At 40.2% G+C, this 23,245-nt stretch overlaps 2 protein-coding genes across 5 annotated transcripts; both read right to left on the bottom strand.

Annotated features, from left to right (window-relative positions):
- Positions 1 to 666: 666 nt before the first annotated feature.
- On the bottom strand, positions 667 to 6,185 carry LOC140851732 (uncharacterized). Its single transcript, XM_073243825.1, has 2 exons — positions 4,500 to 6,185; positions 667 to 831 (listed from the first exon to the last, which is right to left on the bottom strand). Exon 1 carries the CDS (start codon positions 6,087 to 6,089, stop codon positions 4,548 to 4,550), a length of 1,542 nt encoding a protein of 513 aa, XP_073099926.1. The 5' UTR covers positions 6,090 to 6,185; the 3' UTR covers positions 667 to 831; positions 4,500 to 4,547.
- A 4,087-nt stretch (positions 6,186 to 10,272) lies between these two features.
- On the bottom strand, positions 10,273 to 22,036 carry LOC105051919 (uncharacterized). Of its 4 annotated transcripts, none has more exons than XM_073243080.1 (6): positions 21,719 to 22,036; positions 18,755 to 18,947; positions 15,584 to 15,670; positions 13,417 to 13,803; positions 12,438 to 12,603; positions 10,273 to 11,942 (listed from the first exon to the last, which is right to left on the bottom strand). In XM_073243080.1, the coding sequence occupies exons 1-6, from the start codon at positions 22,021 to 22,023 to the stop codon at positions 10,492 to 10,494; spliced, it is 2,589 nt and encodes an 862-aa protein (XP_073099181.1). In that variant the 5' UTR covers positions 22,024 to 22,036; the 3' UTR covers positions 10,273 to 10,491. The 4 variants fall into 4 exon arrangements, with proteins under 4 accessions (XP_073099181.1, XP_073099182.1, XP_073099183.1 ...); XM_073243081.1 differs by having other exon boundaries at positions 10,276 to 11,942; positions 18,755 to 21,209; XM_073243082.1 differs by having other exon boundaries at positions 10,276 to 11,942; positions 18,755 to 21,119.
- Between the last annotated feature and the right edge of the window lie 1,209 nt (positions 22,037 to 23,245).

Here is a 23,245-nt window from a genome sequence, read left to right as displayed (position 1 = left end):
GTCGCCGGCGAGCGTGCACATCGGCACGGGAAGGAAGGAGGAGGAGAGAGGAAGGGGAGGAAGCTTACCTCCGACGCCGGCGAGGCTTTTTCGGCGAGAAATTGGATGGCACAAGGATGGGTCTCCGTGAGGAAATTTCCGGCGATTGCCGCCGTTTTGCCTCGGGATTCTTTGATAGGAAAAAAGGAGAAGGGTCTCCCCTTTAAATAGAACCAAAGGAGAGGAGTTTGACTCCTCTCCGGTGAGGTTTCCGACTCTGATTAGGAGCCGGTCGGGAGAAGAAGACTCCCTACGGGAGTCTTCATCATTTTTTTTTTTTTTTTTTGATTTGTTTGGGCTGGCTGGGCTATCACACATTCTCTTGCAATCAGACTCGTGGATCCACATGACCAGTATTAACTTGGTGCGATCTCATCAAGCTAGCAAAAAGCCAAAACAGCGTAAGAAAGATAATCTTAAAGATGTAATGCTTGTTTCCTAACAAATGCCTAGATGTAAACACACAATTTAACTTCTCATTACAGTCCCAAAGAGTCTATTACAAATCCACTTACAGAACAACGTACATGAGCCATAGAACACAATATTTACCGCTTCAACGTACCCTCGCTTTGGTCACCAAAAATAATACCCTCGCTTTGGTTTTAGCTAGAAGCCCTGACTAGGTCTGAGGTCAGCCCCATCCAGTCCCTATCCCATTCCGAAAGACGCCTCTCAAGCGAAGTTGGGCTTCACTCCCCGGGATTACTCCAAAGAAGGCTCTTTTATAGCTCAATGTCTTTGTAATAATCCAATTGCAATCTAGAAGTTGGCCATAGATAGAAAGAGATGCTACAAATGCAAGTTCAAAGACGATTGTCATTTCACCAATCAAAGCACAGATATAAGTCGCATGAAATCCTTCCTGTTCCAAAATCTATCCTTCAACCATGCATTCATTACGATGCACGCACAAGGCAAAAAACGTTGGATTATATATATATATATATATATATATAATCTATGTGCACCTTAATTTATTCCATTGTCTCTATTTCTTAGCTCCGCAACTGCTCCTGGATTTCCCAAATTAGTTAGATTTTATTAGCTTAAAACAGAGATCTCTATCCATATCTACTCCAAATTCCCAACTGGACTTTTTGCAGAATTTAAAATAACAAAAATATGGATACGCTTTAACTAATCCATGGATTTTATTTTTCTCAACTCTCAATTTTTTGAACTTCTTATTAACTTACTTTTAATGTAGCACATGTTCCTCGTCCGTAACAATCAAAGCCATCATTAACAACAGAATATTTCCTTTTTTTAAAAAAAAAAAAAGAAGAAGATTTCTGTTATATTTGGAAGATCCACAACATAAATTAATGCCTTGAGTGCAAGCAGTCGACTAAGGTAGATTTTCCAAAATTCTCAATGGTGAGATTTAGGGCCAAAAGGACTAAAAGTTTATTAGATATTTATACAAGCAACACTTGCCACACTACTTATTTGAAAAATGAATACGGACGAAACCTCAATCACATTATCAAACGTAAAAAATTGATAAAAGATACCAAAGCATCCTACGCATAGAAAAAACAATCATCCTCACCCTAAAGTAAAGATGGATAAAACATGACTACATAGAACAATATTTGATGAAAGAGGGACCAAAATATCAAGTCAATCAAAACAGGCCATTCCTCTCACCATAGTCTTAGCATTCGATTTTCAGATGCAGCATTGAGCTTTTCATCAGCTTATTGAAAACATTGGATGAATCAGATTTTTTTTTTTTTCCCTCCAAAAGGTTGAAATTTCTTGACTCAGTGAAATGTCACACATCATCCTTCATAATCCTTGAATACTTAATATGACAAAAACCGATCTAAAATTCTGAAATCCTTCTTATGAATGTCCTGTATCAACTTTCTGAGCTTCTGGAGACATTTTAGAAGAGCTTGCTGCGTGGTCTTGTTCTGGTTCATATTTCTAACATTCTTGAAAACCAAAAAATTAATAATATCACTGTCTTTCATTTCATATCAAGCTATGATCCATAAATGCCAGCCATTATGCCTTAGCACTATTATGGTGAAATGCATAGCAGGTCAATTTAATTAATTATCACGTTGCAAGTATTTATACTATCACTACTCTGCCACCCTTATTCTGGTCAGAATGCTAGTTTTAACACATCCTCCCAGCTTTGTAAGCTTAGTTTTTAGAGCCTTCACTTCTTGAAATACACATTCCTCTTCAGGAGAAAAGCCTTTGAGACCCTTTCAGTTAATAATTATAAAAAGAAAAAAAATAACAATGTTCTCATTTCAAAATTCATTTTATGATACAACTGCCCCTTGCCCCACTATATCATAGTCATAGCGAAAACTAGGTTTATTTTCAAATCACATTGCCTTCTGTTTTTTTTATGATAAAAATTAACCACAATATCTTCATTCTTTAAGACAATATGTTGCTAAAATTTTAATTAGTGAAGGAAAAAAAAAAAAAAAGGGAATAAATACACAATTATAAGAAATATTGGCTGTAGTTAACATCTATAACCTCATTTGAAATCTTAATACCTTTTTTTTTTTGGTTAATATAAGAGAAAATGACCCTTCTCTTATTGCATTTGTAGATAAAGCTGACAGGGTAAGGATTTGGTTCAGATCAGACGAGTCGGTCCTTAAAAAAGACACAACAAAATATGCTTATCATTAAATCAAGTAGGAATTAGCAACATAGATGAGAGAAGAAGCAAAAGAAGTGCTTACCTGTGGTAGAAATCTGGCACATGACAAGGAGAGATGATTGCCACAGAAAGATAAATTGGACTAAATTTTTCCCTTGAGTCATGAATAGTGTCAGTCAGTCCAATCTAATTTATTCTGAATGTAGTCTATATCCAATCCACACCAATTGGACCACAGACCAATGTCAAAGAATAAGTCAACGATTATGTTTCTGTGGTAATGCACTTTCCATGAACTTTTTAGCCAATTGCTAACAGCAAATCTTAGGAACTACTAACAGAAACAATCACACAATTTAGGAAGTCACCCTAAAATATTCTAGGAGACAACTAAGCAAACCTTTGTTGATTTTATGTCAGTAGATATTAATTGACGACACATATTTACCTCTCCCACTGATGGTGAGATTTTTCTAGCTCATACTTTCTCTCTCTTTGGATGCCAACCATGTCTTCTCCATTGTATTTTTATCTTATATTTGTGTGTGTGTGTGTGTGTGTGTTCTTCTGAGCAGCCAAAGACATCCCAATTAGCCTAGGACATCACCAAGAGAAGAAAAGTAGCTGACTGTGAAAATTGAGCTGCCTTACCAGAGAAAGATGAAAGAAACAGAAAAAAAAAAAGAAAGAAAACTGATCGGTTACAAAGAATACACGTGTTCGTGCAGACACAGACAGAGAGGTGGGGTGTGGTGTGGGAGGGACCGATGGATGTGTTGCCAAGGCTAGAGAACCAACCTATGCATCTAGCCAGCTGTTTATACCAACATTATTTTTACTTTTTAATGATATTTATTTGCTATCTCCTATATATGTAATAAGTGACACCAAGCTTTATTTGGTGTACGACCATCCAATGTATACAAACTTCTACCCCCTGGCACACAAAATAAAACAACTCTCCCAGACCATCACTCACTGTGAAAGGTATAAAGTCCAACACAAAAGTCTCAAGCATCATCCAAACCTTATTTTCCCAATGAACATCATTCAAATCTCATTTTCCCAATAATGTTGTCAAGAAACTTTTGATATACCCAGTGACAGATAGAGTCACGAGCGTTTTTATCCCATACAGTCACCAGACTCACCACACACACCAAACACTGATAAACCCCATCAGCCCAAGGAACAATGAGAATACACATAAGAGCTGCCTCTATCTTCAGAATAGCATGGACTTGTGGTAAAACCTCTATTCTACATAACCAACACCCATGACAGAAGTTGATAAAATTATCAAATTAAGATGCAAGGAGAACATCCATTAGGACCACCTCTCTCTCTCTCTCTCAAATGGGATCTCTCTCTCTCTCTCAAATGGGATTCATTTGTAACAAGGCCTTCCATTTTGAAAGATTCACCATCCAGAAGTTTTGCAGTAATCATATCTCAAAAGTAATCACACAAACTATGATCACAAGTTAAAGCTATGAAGGACTAGACAAACTAAAATTTACACAAATTTTGTCAATTTCCTTCATAGATGTGTTTGTGCATTTCAAAAATTACAACACCCTTGTGCAACAAAACAGAATGGATCTCACGGTCCAGCACAATTATTAACCCAAACAAAAGGAAATTTAGCTACGACCAAACATAATCAAGTTCTTAAAAAAAAATTAAATTAAAGAGTATTAAAAACAAAACTAAACTTGTTTTAAGCTTAGGACCCAACATCTACAAGCTAGACTCATCAACTTCCAAAACTTCCGGGGCAAAAAAGCATACATAATATAAGAGAAGACCCAACTCAAACCTTGATCGATGATGTAAGGATCAAGTGGTATGGATGCGATCAGGTAAGTCACTCCATCATGCTACCAGCATCATCATTTTCCTCCTCTCCATCACTTAGCTCAAGATCAGCAAGCAGCTCGTCCAAAGGCACGGAAGGAACATCATCCCCACCAGCCGTTGATGCCATCTCCGACGTCTCCGACGGCTGATAATCTTTGTTGCGGTACAATGAGATATTAAACCTCAGCTCAGGGTTCTCCTCCAAGTCCCTTAAAAACTCCTCATACTCGGTATTCCTCTTCTCTTCGTCAGCTCTGCCCTTAAAGGTATTGTCCACGTCCATGTTCAAGCTCTTGAGTTTCCAAGGTCGAGCCTTTCCACTTCTGTTGCGGTGCTTCTCCTCGTAGCTCTTCTTTATCAGAACCGCATCTGGCAGGTCAATCTCGAGATCGCCGCTATTGGCCCCATAGAGGTCATAACCTAGGGCATAATCGACGGGATTCAAGAGGTGGCCGAGATGGGTTCGGACAGTGAAGATGTTGTCGTTCTTTCCGAAATCCGACAGCCGGGCGACCTGGGCATAAGCCAGGGAGTACCTCGACCCCCCAACGGTCACCTCCGAGGACTCCACCTCGATGTCGAGCACGATGTACTCGACGAGCTGGCGGCTGGAAAGCAGGGCCTTGAAGGGGGCCCGCCAGTACTGGCTGGCATCGAGAAAGGCGGAGCGGAGGGTGAAGGGGTCGAGGAGGGCAACGGAGTTGGAGATCTTGGTGCAGATGACGAGGGGGCCGAGGTTGCCGAGGGCCTGGGCGACCTTGGGAGGGAGACAGATGAAGTCCTCGCGGCAGATGGGGCAGATCTCGACGGAGAAGGTATGCTTGTAGTTGTAGATGTTGCTCTTGGAATCGTGGGAGACGAGCTGCTTATCGGAGCAGGAGCGGACGGGGACGACGCCGGAGATGAACTCGACGAACTTGACGGCGTGGGAGCGGCTACCGAAAAAGAAGTCGAGACCACGGTCGGCCTCGGAGATACGGAGGGCGCAGGCGGCGGCGCCGTGGCGGAGGATGAGCTGCTCGAGGAAGAAGAAGGTGCGGCGGTGGGCGACATGCTGGCGGAGCTGGACGACGGCGGACCATTGGTCGGGGTTGGCCTGGGCGCGGGAGCAGGCGGGGCAGAGCTGGTCGTGGACGGTGAGCTCGACGAGGTGGGACTGCTCGAGGATGGCGCCGTGGAGGGCCTCGTGCTGGATGCGGAGCTTAAGGCGGAGGCGCTTGGAGTGCGGCTCGGTCCAGACGAACTCGGCGTGGACGAGGCGGACGTGACGGGTGAGGGGCTTGAGGCGGCGGAGGTAGAAAGCGAGGAGCTCCTTGGACTCGAGGTCGGCGCGGATCCAGGTGCGCGGGGGATGGAGGTAGCTGCGGCACTCGGGACAGTGGACGACGGCACCGTGGCGGGGGAGACCCTCGGTGATGTTGACGCGGGAGCGGAGGCAGCGCACGCACATGTTGGCCGGGTTGGGAGCCATCGCAACGCCGCAGATGCAGCACAGCACCATCCCCACCGTCTGCACCGGCACGAACATCCCCGACGCCCCCAGCTCCATCGACGACGGCGTCGTCTTCTCTCCTCTCCTCTTAGGGTTCGGAGAACCCGATGGTGATCGAATAGGCGGCTGTAGATCAGGGTCCGGAGGGAGAAGAAAGAGCAGTTTATCAGGGTTTATAAAAAACCGACACTTTTTCTACGGTGCTCCAAAGGGCATTTACGGTATCTCATATTTAAAAAAATTCTAACTGTCCGATTTATAAAGGACGGCAAGAGATGGTTTACCGGAAAGTTCCCGTAGTCAGTCACGATCGTGGCTGTGCGGGTAATTTCTTCAAAATCCAGTGGCATTTTCAAAGTTCGAATGGGTAGTGCTGTAATTGTTGAGAACTTTAGGGATGTTTTCAAAGTCATCTTCTTCCTCATCTCCCAATTATTTTCAAACCGGTGTTCTTCCTCATTTTCCGATCCATATCCTGTTGGCGATTAGCATGTGAGAAGAGGTAGTAGATCATGTGAAGTGACAATTGGTGCTCGTCGACGGTCGTGGAGGATGTCTTCGTCTCGTTGGTGTTCGTCGGTGGCATGCGGCGGCAGCCATGATGTTCTGGATTCATGGGATCATTGCCGTATTTGTTTTCTCCACCAGACATTTGATCACTGTTCCGATCGACCGTTCATCCAAGGAGTACCCTTTCCTATTTCCCGCACACGATGAAATTCGGAGCCACCTTCCAACAAACATTTTCCCCCAGTTGTTTCATGAAATGGTAAGTGGTTTGTTATGAAATTCTTTTAATTCATTTGATTGGTTTAATTCATCTAATAACAAAAGTTTTGGAGTTCCAGTGAGATACAAATTTCTCGAATTTTTCAGTCCTCACCTTTTACAAGCTTCATGCTTTTCAAGCTTGCAGATTTTTCTAATGTTATATATTATTTTTATGTATAGTTATTTAAGTTGCTTTCACGGTATATTTGATTTTGGTCAGGACTTAGGGCATTGTAATCAGGCTATACTCTTCCCGCCCAGTTATTCCCCAGACGAAGTCTCCAGCCTTGAAATCTGGATGGCCAGAATCAAGGACTTTGGCCACACCATAACCATTAAGGACCTGCAAATGTATGACCCAATTAGATTTATGTTCTGGTTCAGAAGTAAATGAAAGACAATTATATCATCAGATTATCAAAATTATGTGCACAATTGTTCAATAACTTATATAATCTTTTGACATACAAGCAAAAGTTAGAAGTTTAAATGGCAACTCAGACTTGTAATGTCTGAATATTTTCAGAAAATTGGATTTACAAGGTTGAAAAGGCTATTCAAAGTAAGGATTTATATCTGTATGTCTGTAGGTCATGTTTCCCATGAATACCACTAGTGACCATTGGTGGCTAGCTGTAATGCATGTACGCAAGAAGCCATTTCAAATTTTGAACTCTCTAGAGTGAGTCTCCATCAAGTATCCAAGCATGCTTTATAGTTGGGTAAGTTTCATACTTGTTTCAACATATTGTATATTAGGATGGTTATAATTCATAAATTTAATAATCTTTATTAACATTATCATGATATCGATGCAGCGGTTAGGCATATAATGTTTTATGAATATGACAGTTAAATGTTCACATGATTTGGGGATAGATTTGGCTGATTTGGATGTTACATTATGGCCTTCTGATGTAATTGATTCTATCCCGAAGCAGACAAATAGGTATGTTTGTGTTAAATATATCTATATATACATATATATATTTAAAATAAATTTTTTCATGAAATTTTTATGAAAAATAGAGAAAATAGATACCTTTGGAGCATGCAAAAATCAGGGAGAAAGAAGATTGAGGCGTGGAGATATAATAGACACAAGACTAGGTGTCTAGGTGAGAGAAAAGAGAAGAAGAAAATGATCTTCTTCTAAGATTGCTGTGTTCACCTCTTTCCTTCCATCTTGAGTTTTCTGAGAGTGTCTCAGATCTAAAACTCATCCTATTTCTCATCTTTGGAAGAGTCCTAATCAAGAAGAAGGAGGCATCTGATCGACCATCGAAGAAGGATCAACGCAGTACTAGCATACTGTGCTGATTTTCTGGACCAGGACTTCTGATCGTGATTCATGGGCTTATGTGGACGACTCCATCAAGTATCCAAGCATGGTGGTTTTTAATTGGCAGCCCGCTTATCTGGTCATTTCTGATGGTATCTAAGATAAGCTTTGACAGACCCTCCCACCGATCGAATTAAATCAGAAATTAAAATATAAAGAGCAAGAACTACATGTTGATCATATCAACATATTTCTATACTACATCTAATGTATGTAAAATATAATAGATCAGATCTATTATCTTGCAAGTTAGACGTTCTAACTTTTTTGATCTAGGCTTGAGGACGATATTGCGAGCCGTACACGCGTCCGGCCTCTAGGAGTCGTCCACATAAGCCCATGAATCACGATCAGAAGTCCTGATCCAGAAAATCAGCACAGTATGCTAGTACTGCGCTGATCCTTCTTCGATGGTCGATCAGATGCCTCCTTCTTGATTAGGACTCTTCCAAAGATGAGAAATAGGATGAGTTTTAGATCTGAGACACTCTCAGAAAACTCAAGATGGAAGGAAAGAGGTGAACACAGCAATCTTAAAAGAAGATCATTTTCTTCTTCTCTTTTCTCTTACCTAGACACCTAGTCTTGTGTCTATTATCTCCACGCCCCAATCTTCTTTCTCCCTGATTTTTGCATGCTCCAAAAGTATCTCTTTTCTCTATTTTTCATAAAAATTTCATGAAAAAATTTATTTTAAATATATATATATGTATATATAGATATATTTAACACAAACATACCTATTTGTCTGCTTCGGGATAGAATCAATTACATCAGAAGGCCATAATGTAACATCCAAATCAGCCAAATCTATCCCCAAATCATGTGAACATTTAACTGTCATATTCATATAACATTATATGCCTAACCGCTGCATCGATATCATGATAATGTTAATAAAGACTATTAAATTTATGAATTATAACCATCCTAATATACAATATGTTGAAACAAGTATGAAACTTACCCAACTATAAAGCATGCTTGGATACTTGATGGAGACTCACTCTAGAGAGTTCAAAATTTGAAATGGCTTCTTGCGTACATGCATTACAGCTAGCCACCAATGGTCACTAGTGGTATTCATGGGAAACATGACCTACAGACATACAGATATAAATCCTTACTTTGAATAGCCTTTTCAACCTTGTAAATCCAATTTTCTGAAAATATTCAGACATTACAAGTCTGAGTTGCCATTTAAACTTCTAACTTTTGCTTGTATGTCAAAAGATTATATAAGTTATTGAACAATTGTGCACATAATTTTGATAATCTGATGATATAATTGTCTTTCATTTACTTCTGAACCAGAACATAAATCTAATTGGGTCATACATTTGCAGGTCCTTAATGGTTATGGTGTGGCCAAAGTTCTTGATTCTGGCCATCCAGATTTCAAGGCTGGAGACTTCGTCTGGGGAATAACTGGGCGGGAAGAGTATAGCCTGATTACAATGCCCTAAGTCCTGACCAAAATCAAATATACCGTGAAAGCAACTTAAATAACTATACATAAAAATAATATATAACATTAGAAAAATCTGCAAGCTTGAAAAGCATGAAGCTTGTAAAAGGTGAGGACTGAAAAATTCGAGAAATTTGTATCTCACTGGAACTCCAAAACTTTTGTTATTAGATGAATTAAACCAATCAAATGAATTAAAAGAATTTCATAACAAACCACTTACCATTTCATGAAACAACTGGGGGAAAATGTTGGTTGGAAGGTGGCTCCGAATTTCATCGTGTGCGGGAAATAGGAAAGGGTACTCCTTGGATGAACGGTCGACCGGAACAGTGATCAAATGTCTGGTGGAGAAAACCAATACGGCAATGATCCCATGAATCCAGAACATCATGGCTGCCGCCGCACGCCACCGACGAACACCAACGAGACGAAGACATCCTCCACGACCGTCGACGAGCACCAATTGTCACTTCACATGATCTACTACCTCTTCTCACATGCTGATCGCCAACAGGATATGGATCGAAAAATGAAGAAGAACACCGGTTTGAAAATAATCGGGAGATGAGGAAGAAGATGACTTTGAAAACATCCCTAAAGCTCTCAACAATTACAGCACTACCCATTCGAACTTTGAAAATGCCACTGAATTTTGAAGAAATTACCCGCACAGCCACGATCGTGACTGGCTACGGAAACTTTCCGGTAAACCATCTCTTGCCGTCCTTTATAAATCGGACAGTTAGGATTTTTTTAAATATGAGATACCGTAAATGCCCTTTGGAGCACCGTAGAAAAAGTGCCGGTCTTTTATAAACCCTGATAAACTGCTCTTTCTTCTCCCTCCGGACCCTGATCTACAGCCGCCTATTCGATCACCATCGGGTTCTCCGAACCCTAAGAGGAGAGGAGAGAAGACGACACCATCGTCGATGGAGCTGGAGGCGTCGGGGATGTTCGTGCCGGTGCAGACGGTGGGGACGGTGCTGTGCTGCATCTGCGGCGTTGCGATGGCTCCCAACCCGGCCAACATGTGCGTGCGCTGCCTCCGCTCCCGCGTCAACATCACCGAGGGTCTCCCCCGCCACGGTGCCGTCGTCCACTGTCCCGAGTGCCGTAGCTACCTCCATCCCCCGCGCACCTGGATCCGCGCCGACCTCGAGTCCAAGGAGCTCCTCGCTTTCTGCCTCATCATCAACAGATGATTTATTGTCAGATGCAATGTCCTCTAATACTGCATGCTGTTCCACCTGTATGCAACTCTGCTTGACCTCATCAACCACAGCCTCTGTACCAGCCAACTGTTCTTGAGCCACAATTTGAGTATGAGAACTCACAACATACAGGCTTTGGCTATTGCTGGCCAATTTAGTGCCCTCTTCAACTGGAATCTGAGATCCACCAACATCAATTTCCATGGCTTTGTTCTCAGCTGCTCCAGTGTCAGGTGAAACTGTTTTGTTAGTGACAGTTTGATTCTCATCAGTTTGTGATTTTGAGATGTCCATACCTCCAGCTATAGCTTGTTGCATGCCACAAGCAGTATTGTTGATGATGTTGTTGTCATTCTCACCCACATCCAGGCTCAGCAATTCCGTTTGATGGCTCTGTGCTACGGCACCATCCAGTTCCAACTCATCTGCATCTTTAACCTCTTCAGCCAACAACTCATCAACATCAATGGCTGGGATAACAGGGAAAGCAATATCACTATTGCTCTCAGCAATTTCTTGTGAATCAGCAGGTGGCTTGGATTCTGACAATATTGGTGGAGCTGACAAGTTTGGTACTGCAGCACAGCTGGTCAGAGGATTACTTGTAGTTCTTTGAGAGGAGACTTGCAGTTGCTGCATTCCATGCCTGGGCATGGTCGAAGACAACACTGAACTTGCTACAGCTGGTGCAGGCATGGTGACTGCTGGCTGAGCATAGCGGACACTTGGTGGCTGTGATCCCACCATATTAGTGGCAGGTGATGATTTAGCAGTCATAATTGGAGATTTTGGACTAGAGCATCCCCCAGGTCTGATATGAACAGCACTTTTAGATTGTGCAGCTTTGAACAAAGAGGCAGCGGTGGAAGGAGTTGCAATGCGTCCTCCAGCAGCAAAGGCAGCAGCTTGTATCAAAGGATTGGGACCTACAGATGGCTTGCTAGGGGCCGTTGTTTTTTTGGGGATTGTTCGAGGCTTATTTGAAGTGTTTGATGCTACTTTTTGGGATGTTGCCTGGGTGGAAGCTTGTAGAGGAACAGAAGCAGGCAACGCCTCAGATACTGAAGCTGAGAGTGGAGCAGAACTGGGTGGTGTGTTTGATTGTGTAGAACCTGTTCCATATTCAAATGATGTCTGGTTAGTCTGAGTAAAATTAATTTTTTACCCATTGTACTGTGGATCACAGATGAAACATAAAATTGATGCAGAAGAGTGGGTGTGGGCGCGCGCGCGCGTGAGAGAGAGAGAGAGAGAGAGAGAGAGAGAGAGAGAGAGAATCAATCTCGCCCAGGAATAAAATATAAAGAAATCAGAATGAGAATATGATCTTTAGCTATTAACTTTCCAAAAATCAGAATCAGCATATGATCTTTAGCTATTAATTTTCCAAATTACACATTACATGGCACACAATAGGATCTGGATTTCTTGTAAGAGGTGAACAAAATGCCTATTTATTAAAATGGTGACAAAAATATCCTTACACTGCAACAAAGAATGGATGTGATGATAACTATTCTAAAAATTTAACATTAAATATGGTATCCAAGTAGTTTGGTCAAACAATCGCAAACTGGACAATATCGAAAACAAAAATCAGGAAACACCTGATAGTATAGCTGATATTGATAAGCTTCCAGTCATAGGCATATCAACAGCCAAGGAAAATGCCTTTTGTGCTGCCAGCCTCTCCTCAGACCGTGTTGAGTTGACTGTTTTGTTGCTGGAACCTGCATTTAAGTTGGCCTGGCGCCTCTGAATGGTGGCCCATCTCTGAAGATATTTAAAAGACATAGATCATTATCCACTGAAGCTATGACGAATATTGGAAAATTGAAGGCAAAAAGTATTAGTTACATGTCATCATATTCTTAGCAGTGGTTCTGCATAACTTCCATTCTCACATCCAGATCAACACACTTTTTTTATGTTGCAGCTTTCCTCTTGCTAAACATTTGTTAATTCATAACCAGAACCGAAACTCAGCCAAATACTTTTCCCACACTAGCAATGCCAATGGCATTTACAACGTGTTCCTAAAAAAGCACATGTCAAAATTTACTTGTTGAGGTTACTTTAGAATTCATCAGTAAATAGGTTAGCCACCATGTGGTTATTTTCATTGGTATCGTCATCTAGTAGCAAAAGGAGATCAGGTAGAAACAGATAGCTATGGAAAATGAAGATCATGGGAAGGAACGAACCTACAGATCTTGACAATGAAAAACGGATCTTAGTCAACAACAGCATATGACTACATTCGTCCAGATTACATGTGCCATGTACATTCTCAAGAAGGATAATAAGCAAGTCATTTAGATCACAGAACACTTCAACAAGGAGAAAAAGAAGCCCAATAAACAAGTGATAAAGTTCCAAGAGGCATTTCTTTCCTCTCAATCCTCCAATAAGTGAATGACGCATACACATCAGCACCAAAGCGAAAACATGTGGCCATTAGTACTGAGAAATGTCAAAAATCAACAAAAAGCAGGAAAAGGAAGAAACCTATCAATGTCATCTTAATATAAGAGCTTTTTGAAAGATATAAGCTAAATGCATGGTAAATATTCTGTGTAGTGGTACCTGAGATAGCTGTGAAGCAGTTCTGTCGTGCTTGAAGTCTCCTTTAAGAATGTTTGACCAATTCCCTTCACCACACTTCTGCACAGCAGCTATTAATTCCATATCCTCCTCTTTAGTCCATGCTTGCCTTCTCCTTTTAGCACGCAAGCCTGAACCAGCTGATCCATTTCCATCAGACACTTCAGCAGACCTTTTTGTTGCTAGTGGCTGTTTCTGGACAGAACGAGGAACCACAGCATTTGTTCCGCCGGCGGTATGAGCCAGCTGTTGTTTATCTGAAGGGTCATGTGGTGTCTGGTTATCAGGTAAGTTTCTGGTCAAAGAAGCTTCTAGGTTTGTACGACTTATTGGGCCTGATTCACGTGAAGAGCCTGACGAGATCAAAATCTGGCCATACATTTAATAAAATAATTATGTTGCCATCATTCTGATGTAGCAAGTCAGGAGATTTAAAAAAATATGTGGAGAGAGAAAATTCTTCTCTTCTATTTGCAAAGCGTGCATTTACTGACAGAATGTGGGAACAGTTTCAGTGAGTTAAAACTTTCTCAAAGCAAGCATAGTAGAAGCATAAACCAATGCTTCAATTGTGCGCACATTCACTGACACCACTAACTCATATGCATGTTTATGTGAGCATGGAGTTCAAGACACTTATCATTGTAAAGGTAATCAAAACTTCCTAAGCACTGCAACATGTTTGATACCTCTTGACCCAAACTTTTTTCTTTGGAGAAATCACCAAAAGTGTACTCAAATGACTGCCTATCCAAAGCACAAATCCTTACAGAATGAACGGATAATATAAAGAGGTCACAGGTGCATTAACAAGAAACTATGACAGAAATGCTACAAAACTTAAGAACACATCATTTAGTAGAAAGTAGGAACCAGATGTGACCAAGTTACACTTATCCCCATGAATAGAGAGACAAGGTTACAAAAATCAACAAATTAACCACATAATATGGGCCAAAGAGAAGTTACAACTTGATCAGTGTGGTGTGAGGCATATTTACCCAGTCATAGTTTGTTCCACCTGCTTCAAGAGAAGTTGATTCAAGTCCTTTACATTCCTATTTTATTTTCCCCATGTGAATCACATATACTGATAGCTTGATGCATTCACTTCAATCAAGCTTGTTAGGTAAATATCTGCTGAATACCACATGCTGGTCCTCATGTCTTTTTCTCTTCTAGAATTGTGCATTTTCAGAATAGCATCCATACACTGCAACTATAACAGGATGTGAAAGTCTTTTCACAGCAGTAGCATTTTACTTCACTGGATTCTGATTCAAGTATAATTTCTCAGTTCTTAGTTAAACAGGCACATGACTGGAAAGAATCTGGTCTCAACAAATGTGAACTGTGAGATCCCAGCATGCATGTGTCATTAAGAATCAGCAATTCTGAAGAATAACTTGTTTGACAGGCATATTAAAATCACACTAGATATATTGGTGATTGGTCATTTATAAGATGAGAGACAAGTATGGTAATCACTTTCTATGTTCAAGGTCAAGTGCCTTAGCATGGAAATACATTATTGATTTTTAGAGAGGAAAGGAATATATTCATGTCAACTATTTGGGCACTATCTATTACAGCCTCAAAGGACTTGTCACAGACCGGCTAGCAGAGTTGTGGTCCGCTGTCCACCATATCACCAAATGCATATCGAAGTTAACCAGTAACATGGCTAGATCATGATTCCATTATAGTGGTAGCCATTATTCTTTCAGCAAATGATAGAATGCAGATAGATATAAGCCCTTTAAAATAAGTAAAGCAATCTTCAACTGTTGCAGATCAATCCCTGAAAAAGTTCTCGAAAAGCCACTGAAAAATCAAAATGCCCTGCCACTAAAACAACATGTGAAAGAACAAATCATGACAGATGGACAATCAATACAGTAATCGATTTAAATGTCCATGCCTTTCACTAGTGGCAGGTCACCTTCTGAAGGTGGTCAAGAACAGTCGCATGAAGGAAAGATATCAACAAACATAACAAAATGAAGAACTGGATCCAAAGGAAGCAACTAAACCATTAGGCCTTATTCATGAAAACTTTACACATGCATACATGTCACCTCTGCAAATAACATAAAAAGAAAGTACTATATTCAATTAGCTCATATGTCCAACATATTGATGATTACACCTTAGCACAAGTTGTGGCATCTGATACTGCTTCAGCACTTGCAGCAGGAAAAGCTTCTAATTCAAATTCCAAATCACTGTCATCATCCTGCAGTTTTAATTGCATCAAATACTACTAGTTTTATGATAAAGCAACATAAAACAGGAAAAAAGAAAATGTTTTACTATAGAAGAGGGTAACCTAACATATGAGTAAACAACCACCAAAATTGTTTTTCCTTGATGGTAATAAGCACGATCAACATGAAATATGATTTTAGTGGGTAAGTGGAGAGGAAAGTGGAATCCTGGTAAGTAGTCTGCCAAATGGAATGCAGGCCAAGTTATAAGAACCAAATACATCAACTTAAACCATAAAGAATATCATTGGTCCTAGAGGTGAAACAACCAGCTTTTAAATGATGAAATCTATGGCTAGTTTTTCAGTGGGGATGTAATTGAAAACTACCATTCTAACAGTACAGTAAGGGGGCTTAGGCTTTGTAATAAACATTGACAGTTGATCATGATTTGTGAGGAATAATAGATCTTGTCTGCAATATGGGTATATGCTGGTTTAAGATGTTCTACAGCTTTCATTGGCAGGGGAATTCATGTTTTATGATAAATATCAATATTTGGCAATTAGTTATTATTACATTGGATTTGTTTACTGTAGAGGCAAGACTGTCGCATAAAGTTTTAGAGTCCTGACTCTGGCTTATAGTTGTAAGAGAGTCTTCACGAGAGTTTATAGCAAGAATTTGCATGCTGAGAATAGGAGTCAGGCTTATAGTCATAGAAGATTCCTCATAAGAGTTTATAGCAAGAATTTGCAAGCTGAGAATAGGTTAGCTTCCATTGAATATAAGTCATTGATCCATCTATTGCACAGGCAAGCTTTTGTTTATTCTATAGCTAAAAGAGGCTTGCCATCTATTAAGTAGATCACTTTGTTATACCTTCATATCTCGAGGCTTGCTTTCCTTTGTGATGCATTCGATGCTGATAAGTCTGGACAGCAGTTGATTGAGTTCATGTAATGTAAGCACAGAGAGTTCATGATATTTTGCCAATGATGGAAATCTTAGCTAGTTGAATGATGGAATTGGCAGATATTGTTGATGAATTGTAGCTTTTTCTTGGACAGAATTAGAAGAAGAAATGGGTGTTTTGAAATATCCTATAGCATTATTTGCATCTTCTTTTCCACCAAAAGAAGTGTCATGGAGGGGAGAAAGATAAAAATAAAGCTCAATGGAAGGAAGAACAAGGATTTTTGAAATGAACAAGCCAATGATTTTTAGGAGCAAGTGTTTTTTCTTTTTGTCTTTTTGAGAACAATTGTCTATGGTGATAGTTCTGTTTTTAAGATAAAACCAACTATTTTCACACTAATACAAATGCTCATTTGTACACTATTCGAATGAGATATAACATCGTGGATAGGAGATGGGTGGTGGGAAAAAGGATTAACAGGGAAACAGTTATGTTCTTTAAATTTTTGTCCAGTGCTATGACCAACAAAGTGCTTGTGGTATTAATAGAAGATAATGCATGCACTAAGTTTAGTCCACACTCCAGGTCACTATACGAATTCAATCAAGAGATGTGATATAAATAGATAGTAGGTTCGCTGAACCGATGGTTCGGGGCATGCCAAACCATACTGGTGGCTAATCGATACGGTTCAGGTGTCCTATTCGGAATACCGATGAAAACAAAGCGAGGGAAAAGGAAAGAGAGGAAGAGAGAGGAGAGGAAGGAGAGGAGAAGGCCGGCGGTGGCCGATGGTGACCCGTCGAGGCCGCCGGAGGGCCGTTGAGACTCCAGGTCTCCACGGTCCTCCAAGAAAGAGTGAGAAACTGAGAAGAGAGAGAGATAGAGAGAAAGAGGGGAAGGAAGAGAAGAGGAGGGAGGGGAAGGTGATGGGGAGGCCGTTGGGTGGCGTCGTGACTGTCGGGCGGTCCAAAATCCCTCGCGGCCACCATAGGTTTGAAATAGAGGCAAAGCCCCTGTTTCATCGGGTTTTTCGAAACAGTGACGGCCGTGAGAGTGTTTTGGGCCCCAACGACCTCTAACGGCCTCCCCGCCGCCTTGCCCTCCCTCCTCTCCCCTCCTTTCCCCTCTCTCTATCTCTCTCTCTTCTTAATTTTTCTTATGGAGGACCGCGAAGCCTAGGAGGCCTCCACTGCCCTCGATAGCCATTGCAGGCATCTCTGTCGGCCTTCCATTTTTTCCCTCCCTCCCCACTCTTACTTTCTCTCTCTTTTTCCTACCAATTCATCCTCTGTTTCTGTGTCAATTAGGGCCGATATGGTCCGATACGGAGGCATACCAACTCGTACCATCGGTTGGTTGACCAGCATGGTGCCTGGTTCTGAGTCAGCGATACTTGGTAGATACATTACTAAAGTTTGCTCATTAAATTTTTTTTAAAAAAATATTTACTAAAACTTTTTTTAACTAGAGTTTGTTTATTACGAGTACTTGTGATGGTTTGTCAATGGCACATATTTTACAAGTGGCATGTAGCGGATCATGAAGATTGTTGGCATGTTACTCTATCCTGTTAGCTATAGCATGAGGTAGTTTCCTAGAATAGTTGAATGGGGCAATAACGAGAACAATATTGCACAAGTTTGGTGCAACTGAGATTGGAACCAGATCCTTGATTTGGTCTATCAGAAGCATGCCAAGTAATAAGCAAAAGGAAACAAGAATTTTACTTAAGGTGGGTGGTTCTAAGAAAGCATAAGCAAATTTATTCCTTCATCATGCACCCAGTATAATGGGTTCAAAGCCACATAAAAAGACGGATTCATCACTATTAGTTTCCAAGTGCTGATATTCTCAAAGGGAAATAGGGAGGATCTGAACAAGTTCCATATGGTTAGATGAAGTTAAGTTTCTTTAGTAATATAGTCAATACTCAATACAATAACTAATGATATGTAGAGCAGCGCTAATCAATATATACAAAACCAACATCTGAACAACTAGTAATACCATCTTATCTGAAATGTGAGAACCCAGATTAGATGGCTATCACGAGAAGAAGTGGAAGGTTGGAACTGAACAAATCTATGGTAAAAACCTAAAAGTGTTGCAAATGCTCCTAATATAATGGAAGTATCTGGTAAATGCAACTCTGACAATATTTGATGTTTTATGCACGAGATAGTCAACAAACCAAAGGTTCACTCCTGTCTTCCACTTTGTCCAGCAATTTGTCATGGTAGGCCAGATGTCGCCATAGCATCTGATATTCCCGAGCATTAGTGATCCCAGTTGAAGTTCTCTTCACGAGTGCATTCCAGTCTATTTTTGGACCAGCAAACTGAGAAATCTCCTGGAGAAGAGAAAGAATTGATGTCGCAGAATACCTGAAAAACAAAAGTTGATGTAAGCAAGAGCAACGGATGTCAGCCAAATATACAACCCAAAAGGTTTATACAGTCAGCTTCCTTTACTGAAGACTGGAATATACAGAGCTTTATTTCCGTTGAAATATAACATATACAACACAACCTTGACCTTCTAGAAGGAAAATTATTCAACAGTTCTCTCTATTGTTGATTTACATAACAATGACAGTAAATACATAAAAGAAATCATAAATTGTGTTTTGGTTCAGCTCTTTTAGCTTGTCTTCTAAACGTGAATGTGATTCCCCATATCAAATCATGCCTTCTTTTCATTTCATCTATACCCTTCCAAAGCTTAACACAATTGTTAAGTCATTCCCTGGCTGCATGAGCTTAACTGTGTAAATAATATGGTCATCCTTCTTCGTATTAACAGCCTTGAAGAAGAATACACACCATTCCAAAGAGGCTTGAAATTCCACCTAGATCAAGTAATAAAAGGTTCTTGAAATCAAAGGGATCGTAATAGACATATAAAATCAATGCCATATATGTGCGATATGTCTTGCAAACGATGCAAAGACATTTTATCCATATGTTCAATAATTCTGTGGTACCATTCTTTCTTTAAAAGCAAAACTTAATGAAAATATTCACATGCACCTAATTGAATATCTGAACATGTGTATGGAGACAAGGAGTGCATAATACTGAATCATGGATTGTGTCATCTCTTAGCCTGTCATAACGTGCATCATTACCATATTTACACCTAGAAGCCAATGAGCTCATTGAATGTCTCCAAATGTTTGTTTGGGAATTCAAACAATGATAACAAAGTGATATCATTTATACTTCAGTAATAATCAGGAAAGAATTAAGACAATTTTAAAAAAAATTTCTTATGAAGTCTTTTTTTTTGGTGTGTGCGTGCATGCATGTGTGTGTGTGTGTGTGTGAGAGAGAGAGAGAGAGAGAGAGAGAGCGAGAGAGAGCGAAAGCAAGAACAACGCATATTTTAACATATGGACTGTATCTGCTTGGTTTTGCAGTATGGAGAAGAAAATGCTTTTTTGGAATCTATATCATGAGAAATGAGTCTCAATTTCATAAAGATTTTGACAACCAATTTTCCTTCCCAATTTATCATTAGCTTCTTAACAAGAGTAACATAGAATAATATACAATACAATGGCATGTGATTATTACTAAAAAATAGCATGCTTGTTTTGTCTAAACCACTTATTAAATCATTGTCAGCCACAAAAACCACTAGCAACTATTTCCCTTTCTCTCTCTCCAGTGGGAGGGCATGTGGGACGCAGTTGCCATAGCACACTTATTTCCTTCCATTATTTCCCCAGAATCAACCACCACCATTACCCCACATAGTCCTCTCCAACATAATAAAGTGCAATTTCCCTCCAGCTATCTTAATATGGAAATCTCGCATGAAAAGCAAAAGAACTAGGCTGTAGTTTTCACAGTGAAGCTGCACATCAGCTGCATAACCCTTTTGCATGACATTGTCATCTTATAAAAGTCTTTTTTAACTACCATGATTAAGGTGTAATTAAGCTGATTGCGGATCCCATCTGACCACTGAAATGGAAAAAAACAGCTATAACTAGCTGATTCGATTTAAAATAACAGCCATTATGACAGCTGTTATTGTCTGTTGTAGCAGGAAATAACAGACAGTGGTGGGAGAATAACAGTGTTTGAACCGTTCACAGAATAAAAAGCTTGTCTCGTACATATTGTCTGGAGTTTTGAATTTGAAAAAAGAATGAAAATATTTAATTGTATGAACATGAAAATATCAAATAATATCAATTTCCATAATATTCCAAAGTGTTCAATTGATATACAACCATTCAATGACAGCTAAAGAGAAGGGGCTAGCAGATTATCTAATAGAATTACGAGCATTCAAAGAGTCTTAGTTATTTGACTCGATGGTTTTCAAGGAGTTCTGCTTCCCCCAAATATCATTAGCAGTCGCCATTTTGAACAGCTTTAAGACATAAGGGTGTCTTCAGCAGAGAAACAAAGCAACAGATTGAGTTTGCAGAATCAACTTGTACAGAGCCAATAGCAATTTGAATCCAGAGCTTGCATAATATGTAAAAGCTGCTAGTTGAGTAAACTTGGATTAGCAGGAAGTCCATATACGTTGCATCTGCCTCCCTGAAAGATCAAACCAAAGTATACCCAAAAGGTATTTTCTGGAGCTAGATAAAATTGCAGCAAGATTACCCCCTTTGCCTCTCCAAAACCCTAATGTGGAAAACAGTAAAATCCCAAACATGTCACAGTTGGTGAATCCGTGTCCAAAGTGGTACCTTCAGTTGAAAATTCCAAAAATTCCAACGAGATCTTGTAAAAACCGCCACATTAATCTTCTCACACAAGCAATCCGCATGATAACACAGAAAACAGGGGATTTATATAAAAACCAAAACCCACAACAAAGGGATTTTAAAAGCAAAACCCGGTTCCAACCTGGTGTCCTAAATTTTATGATTATTATATAAAGTAGGGCTTTTTTTTTTTTAAACCTGGTTCATGAAAAATATCATCCAAGAACAAAATCGCATTTTCTTCAACCTTCTACAACTTCACGAATAACACCCAAACTTCTTCCATCAGAGATTAGTATCTAAGAATAAAGAATTCGGCAGCTATCCAATCCATGCCATGGATCGAAATCTCTCAATAAAGAATCGATACGACGCATGAAGACTCCCTAAAATCAAATTAAATGATCATTTAAGAAACAGAAAAACCTTTGGAGAAGGATCGAGACATCATCTTCGCTGATGGAGCCCTTCTTCTTCGATCCCATTGTCGCATTTCCGACTCGAATGAGCGAAAGATTCGAATGTTCGGATCCGCTGGGATCGAAAAAGGGGATGGAGAAGATTAAAGTATCATTATTTATGAGAATTCTTTGATTAACGAGTGAGGAGGCAAGGGCAAGGGGAAGCGGAGTGATTCCACAATAGTACAAGACAGAACACGGGAGACATCGAGATGGATTTGGTCTTTTCTCCTTTCCTATATTTTGTCTCCGGGTGGGGCGATGTTGCATAAGACGAAGCGGAATACGCGCAGCCATCTCAGCAGGACCTTTTTTTATTATTTATTATTATTATTTTTTTTTTTTAGGCCGGCTACGTAACATGAAGCATTATCATAAAAATAACCATAAGCATGAAATAAAATCGTGTGATGGAGACGGAGTAGAATGTTGATTGTAGATGCCCAAATCAAATTACCCATGCGCTCACCGTAAGATGCCACCTAATCAACTGCACTATTTCTCTCCTTATAGATACGCAGGAGTATCATAAGCCTTCTAATACAATCATTTGGTGAAGATAGCTATCGAAGAGCTGAGATTCATTAGATAACCATGAAATCATCATCTTGGAATCCCTCTCCAAAATAATTTTGTTAATCTATATGATAGAAATAGCAAAAATCAAACGTTCCTATGCTGCTCTCAACTCAACTTGAGATACTTATGAGTCAGAGAGAAAGAAGCCACCAGCTATAACAAGAGAAAATCTCTCATCACAAATCACAAAACTAGCTCCAACGTGTTGCCTATTGTTTTTAATATAGCTATCGAAGTTGATATTGAAAAAGCTATGGATGGAGATTTCGATGAGAAGTACATCATTTGAAATGCAGAAATCATAGTAGCGGAACCCCAAGTTTTCCCAACTATCTGGAAATTTTTTTGAATCTCTGGCCCTCCTGGAGTTAGTAGCATTAATTATGACTCTCGTCATGATCTTAGTAGGGATATCATCAGTGCTATCAAAGATTCTTCTATTTTTAGTTACCAAAATGTTGTTGGGTGGATGTCTGGCTAGGACACCACCTCCCAAGACCCTTTCAGTACCACGCGATGCAGCAGGAAGAAAGAAGAAACAAAACAAAAGGAAAAACAATCAAAATACGTGGATCAGCCACAAAAGGGCTCGCCTCCACGGGGCATGCAAACTTCACTATGAAAAGAAAATTTTACAAGAGGAGACCTCACCCTCAACCCTTGTACACCCAATTATCTCTCACATGAAGTTTCCCTCACAAAAGCTCTCTCTCTCTCTTGGAGACCCCCTGAACCCCTGAAGAGCCTGGCGACCGCTGTCCAGGAGCCTCCTGCTCCTCTCTCACTCACACTTTTCTCTCTCTTCTCGGTTCGTACGGCGGCTAGAAACCAAACCTCTCGTTCTCTACTGTGTCTCAGGCTTTTTAAAGCCTTAAACATAGGTTAGAGAGTGATTAGGAATCCTTAATCAAGC

Source organism: Elaeis guineensis, chromosome 9, assembly GCF_000442705.2.
Source record: "Elaeis guineensis isolate ETL-2024a chromosome 9, EG11, whole genome shotgun sequence".
In the NCBI taxonomy this organism is placed as follows: domain Eukaryota; kingdom Viridiplantae; phylum Streptophyta; class Magnoliopsida; order Arecales; family Arecaceae; genus Elaeis; species Elaeis guineensis.
Note: the sequence above shows the minus strand (reverse complement) of the source record. Positions and strands in the feature narration are given on the sequence as shown.

What these genes read in the sequence shown, in the direction of transcription:
- LOC140851732 (XM_073243825.1), bottom strand. Translation starts at nt 6,089, where the DNA reads ATGGAGCTGGGGGCGTCGGGGATGTTCGTGCCGGTGCAGACGGTGGGG.
- LOC105051919 (XM_073243080.1), bottom strand. Translation starts at nt 22,023, where the DNA reads ATGCAACATCGCCCCACCCGGAGACAAAATATAGGAAAGGAGAAAAGA. An exon ending in GTCTCGATCCTTCTCCAAAG is followed by an intron (nt 18,948 to 21,718) that starts GTTTTTCTGTTT and finishes TTTGTTTTTCAG; the next exon opens with GTATTCTGCGACATCAATTC. An exon ending in CTGCTTCACAGCTATCTCAG is followed by an intron (nt 12,604 to 13,416) that starts GTACCACTACAC and finishes AAATATCTTCAG; the next exon opens with AGATGGGCCACCATTCAGAG.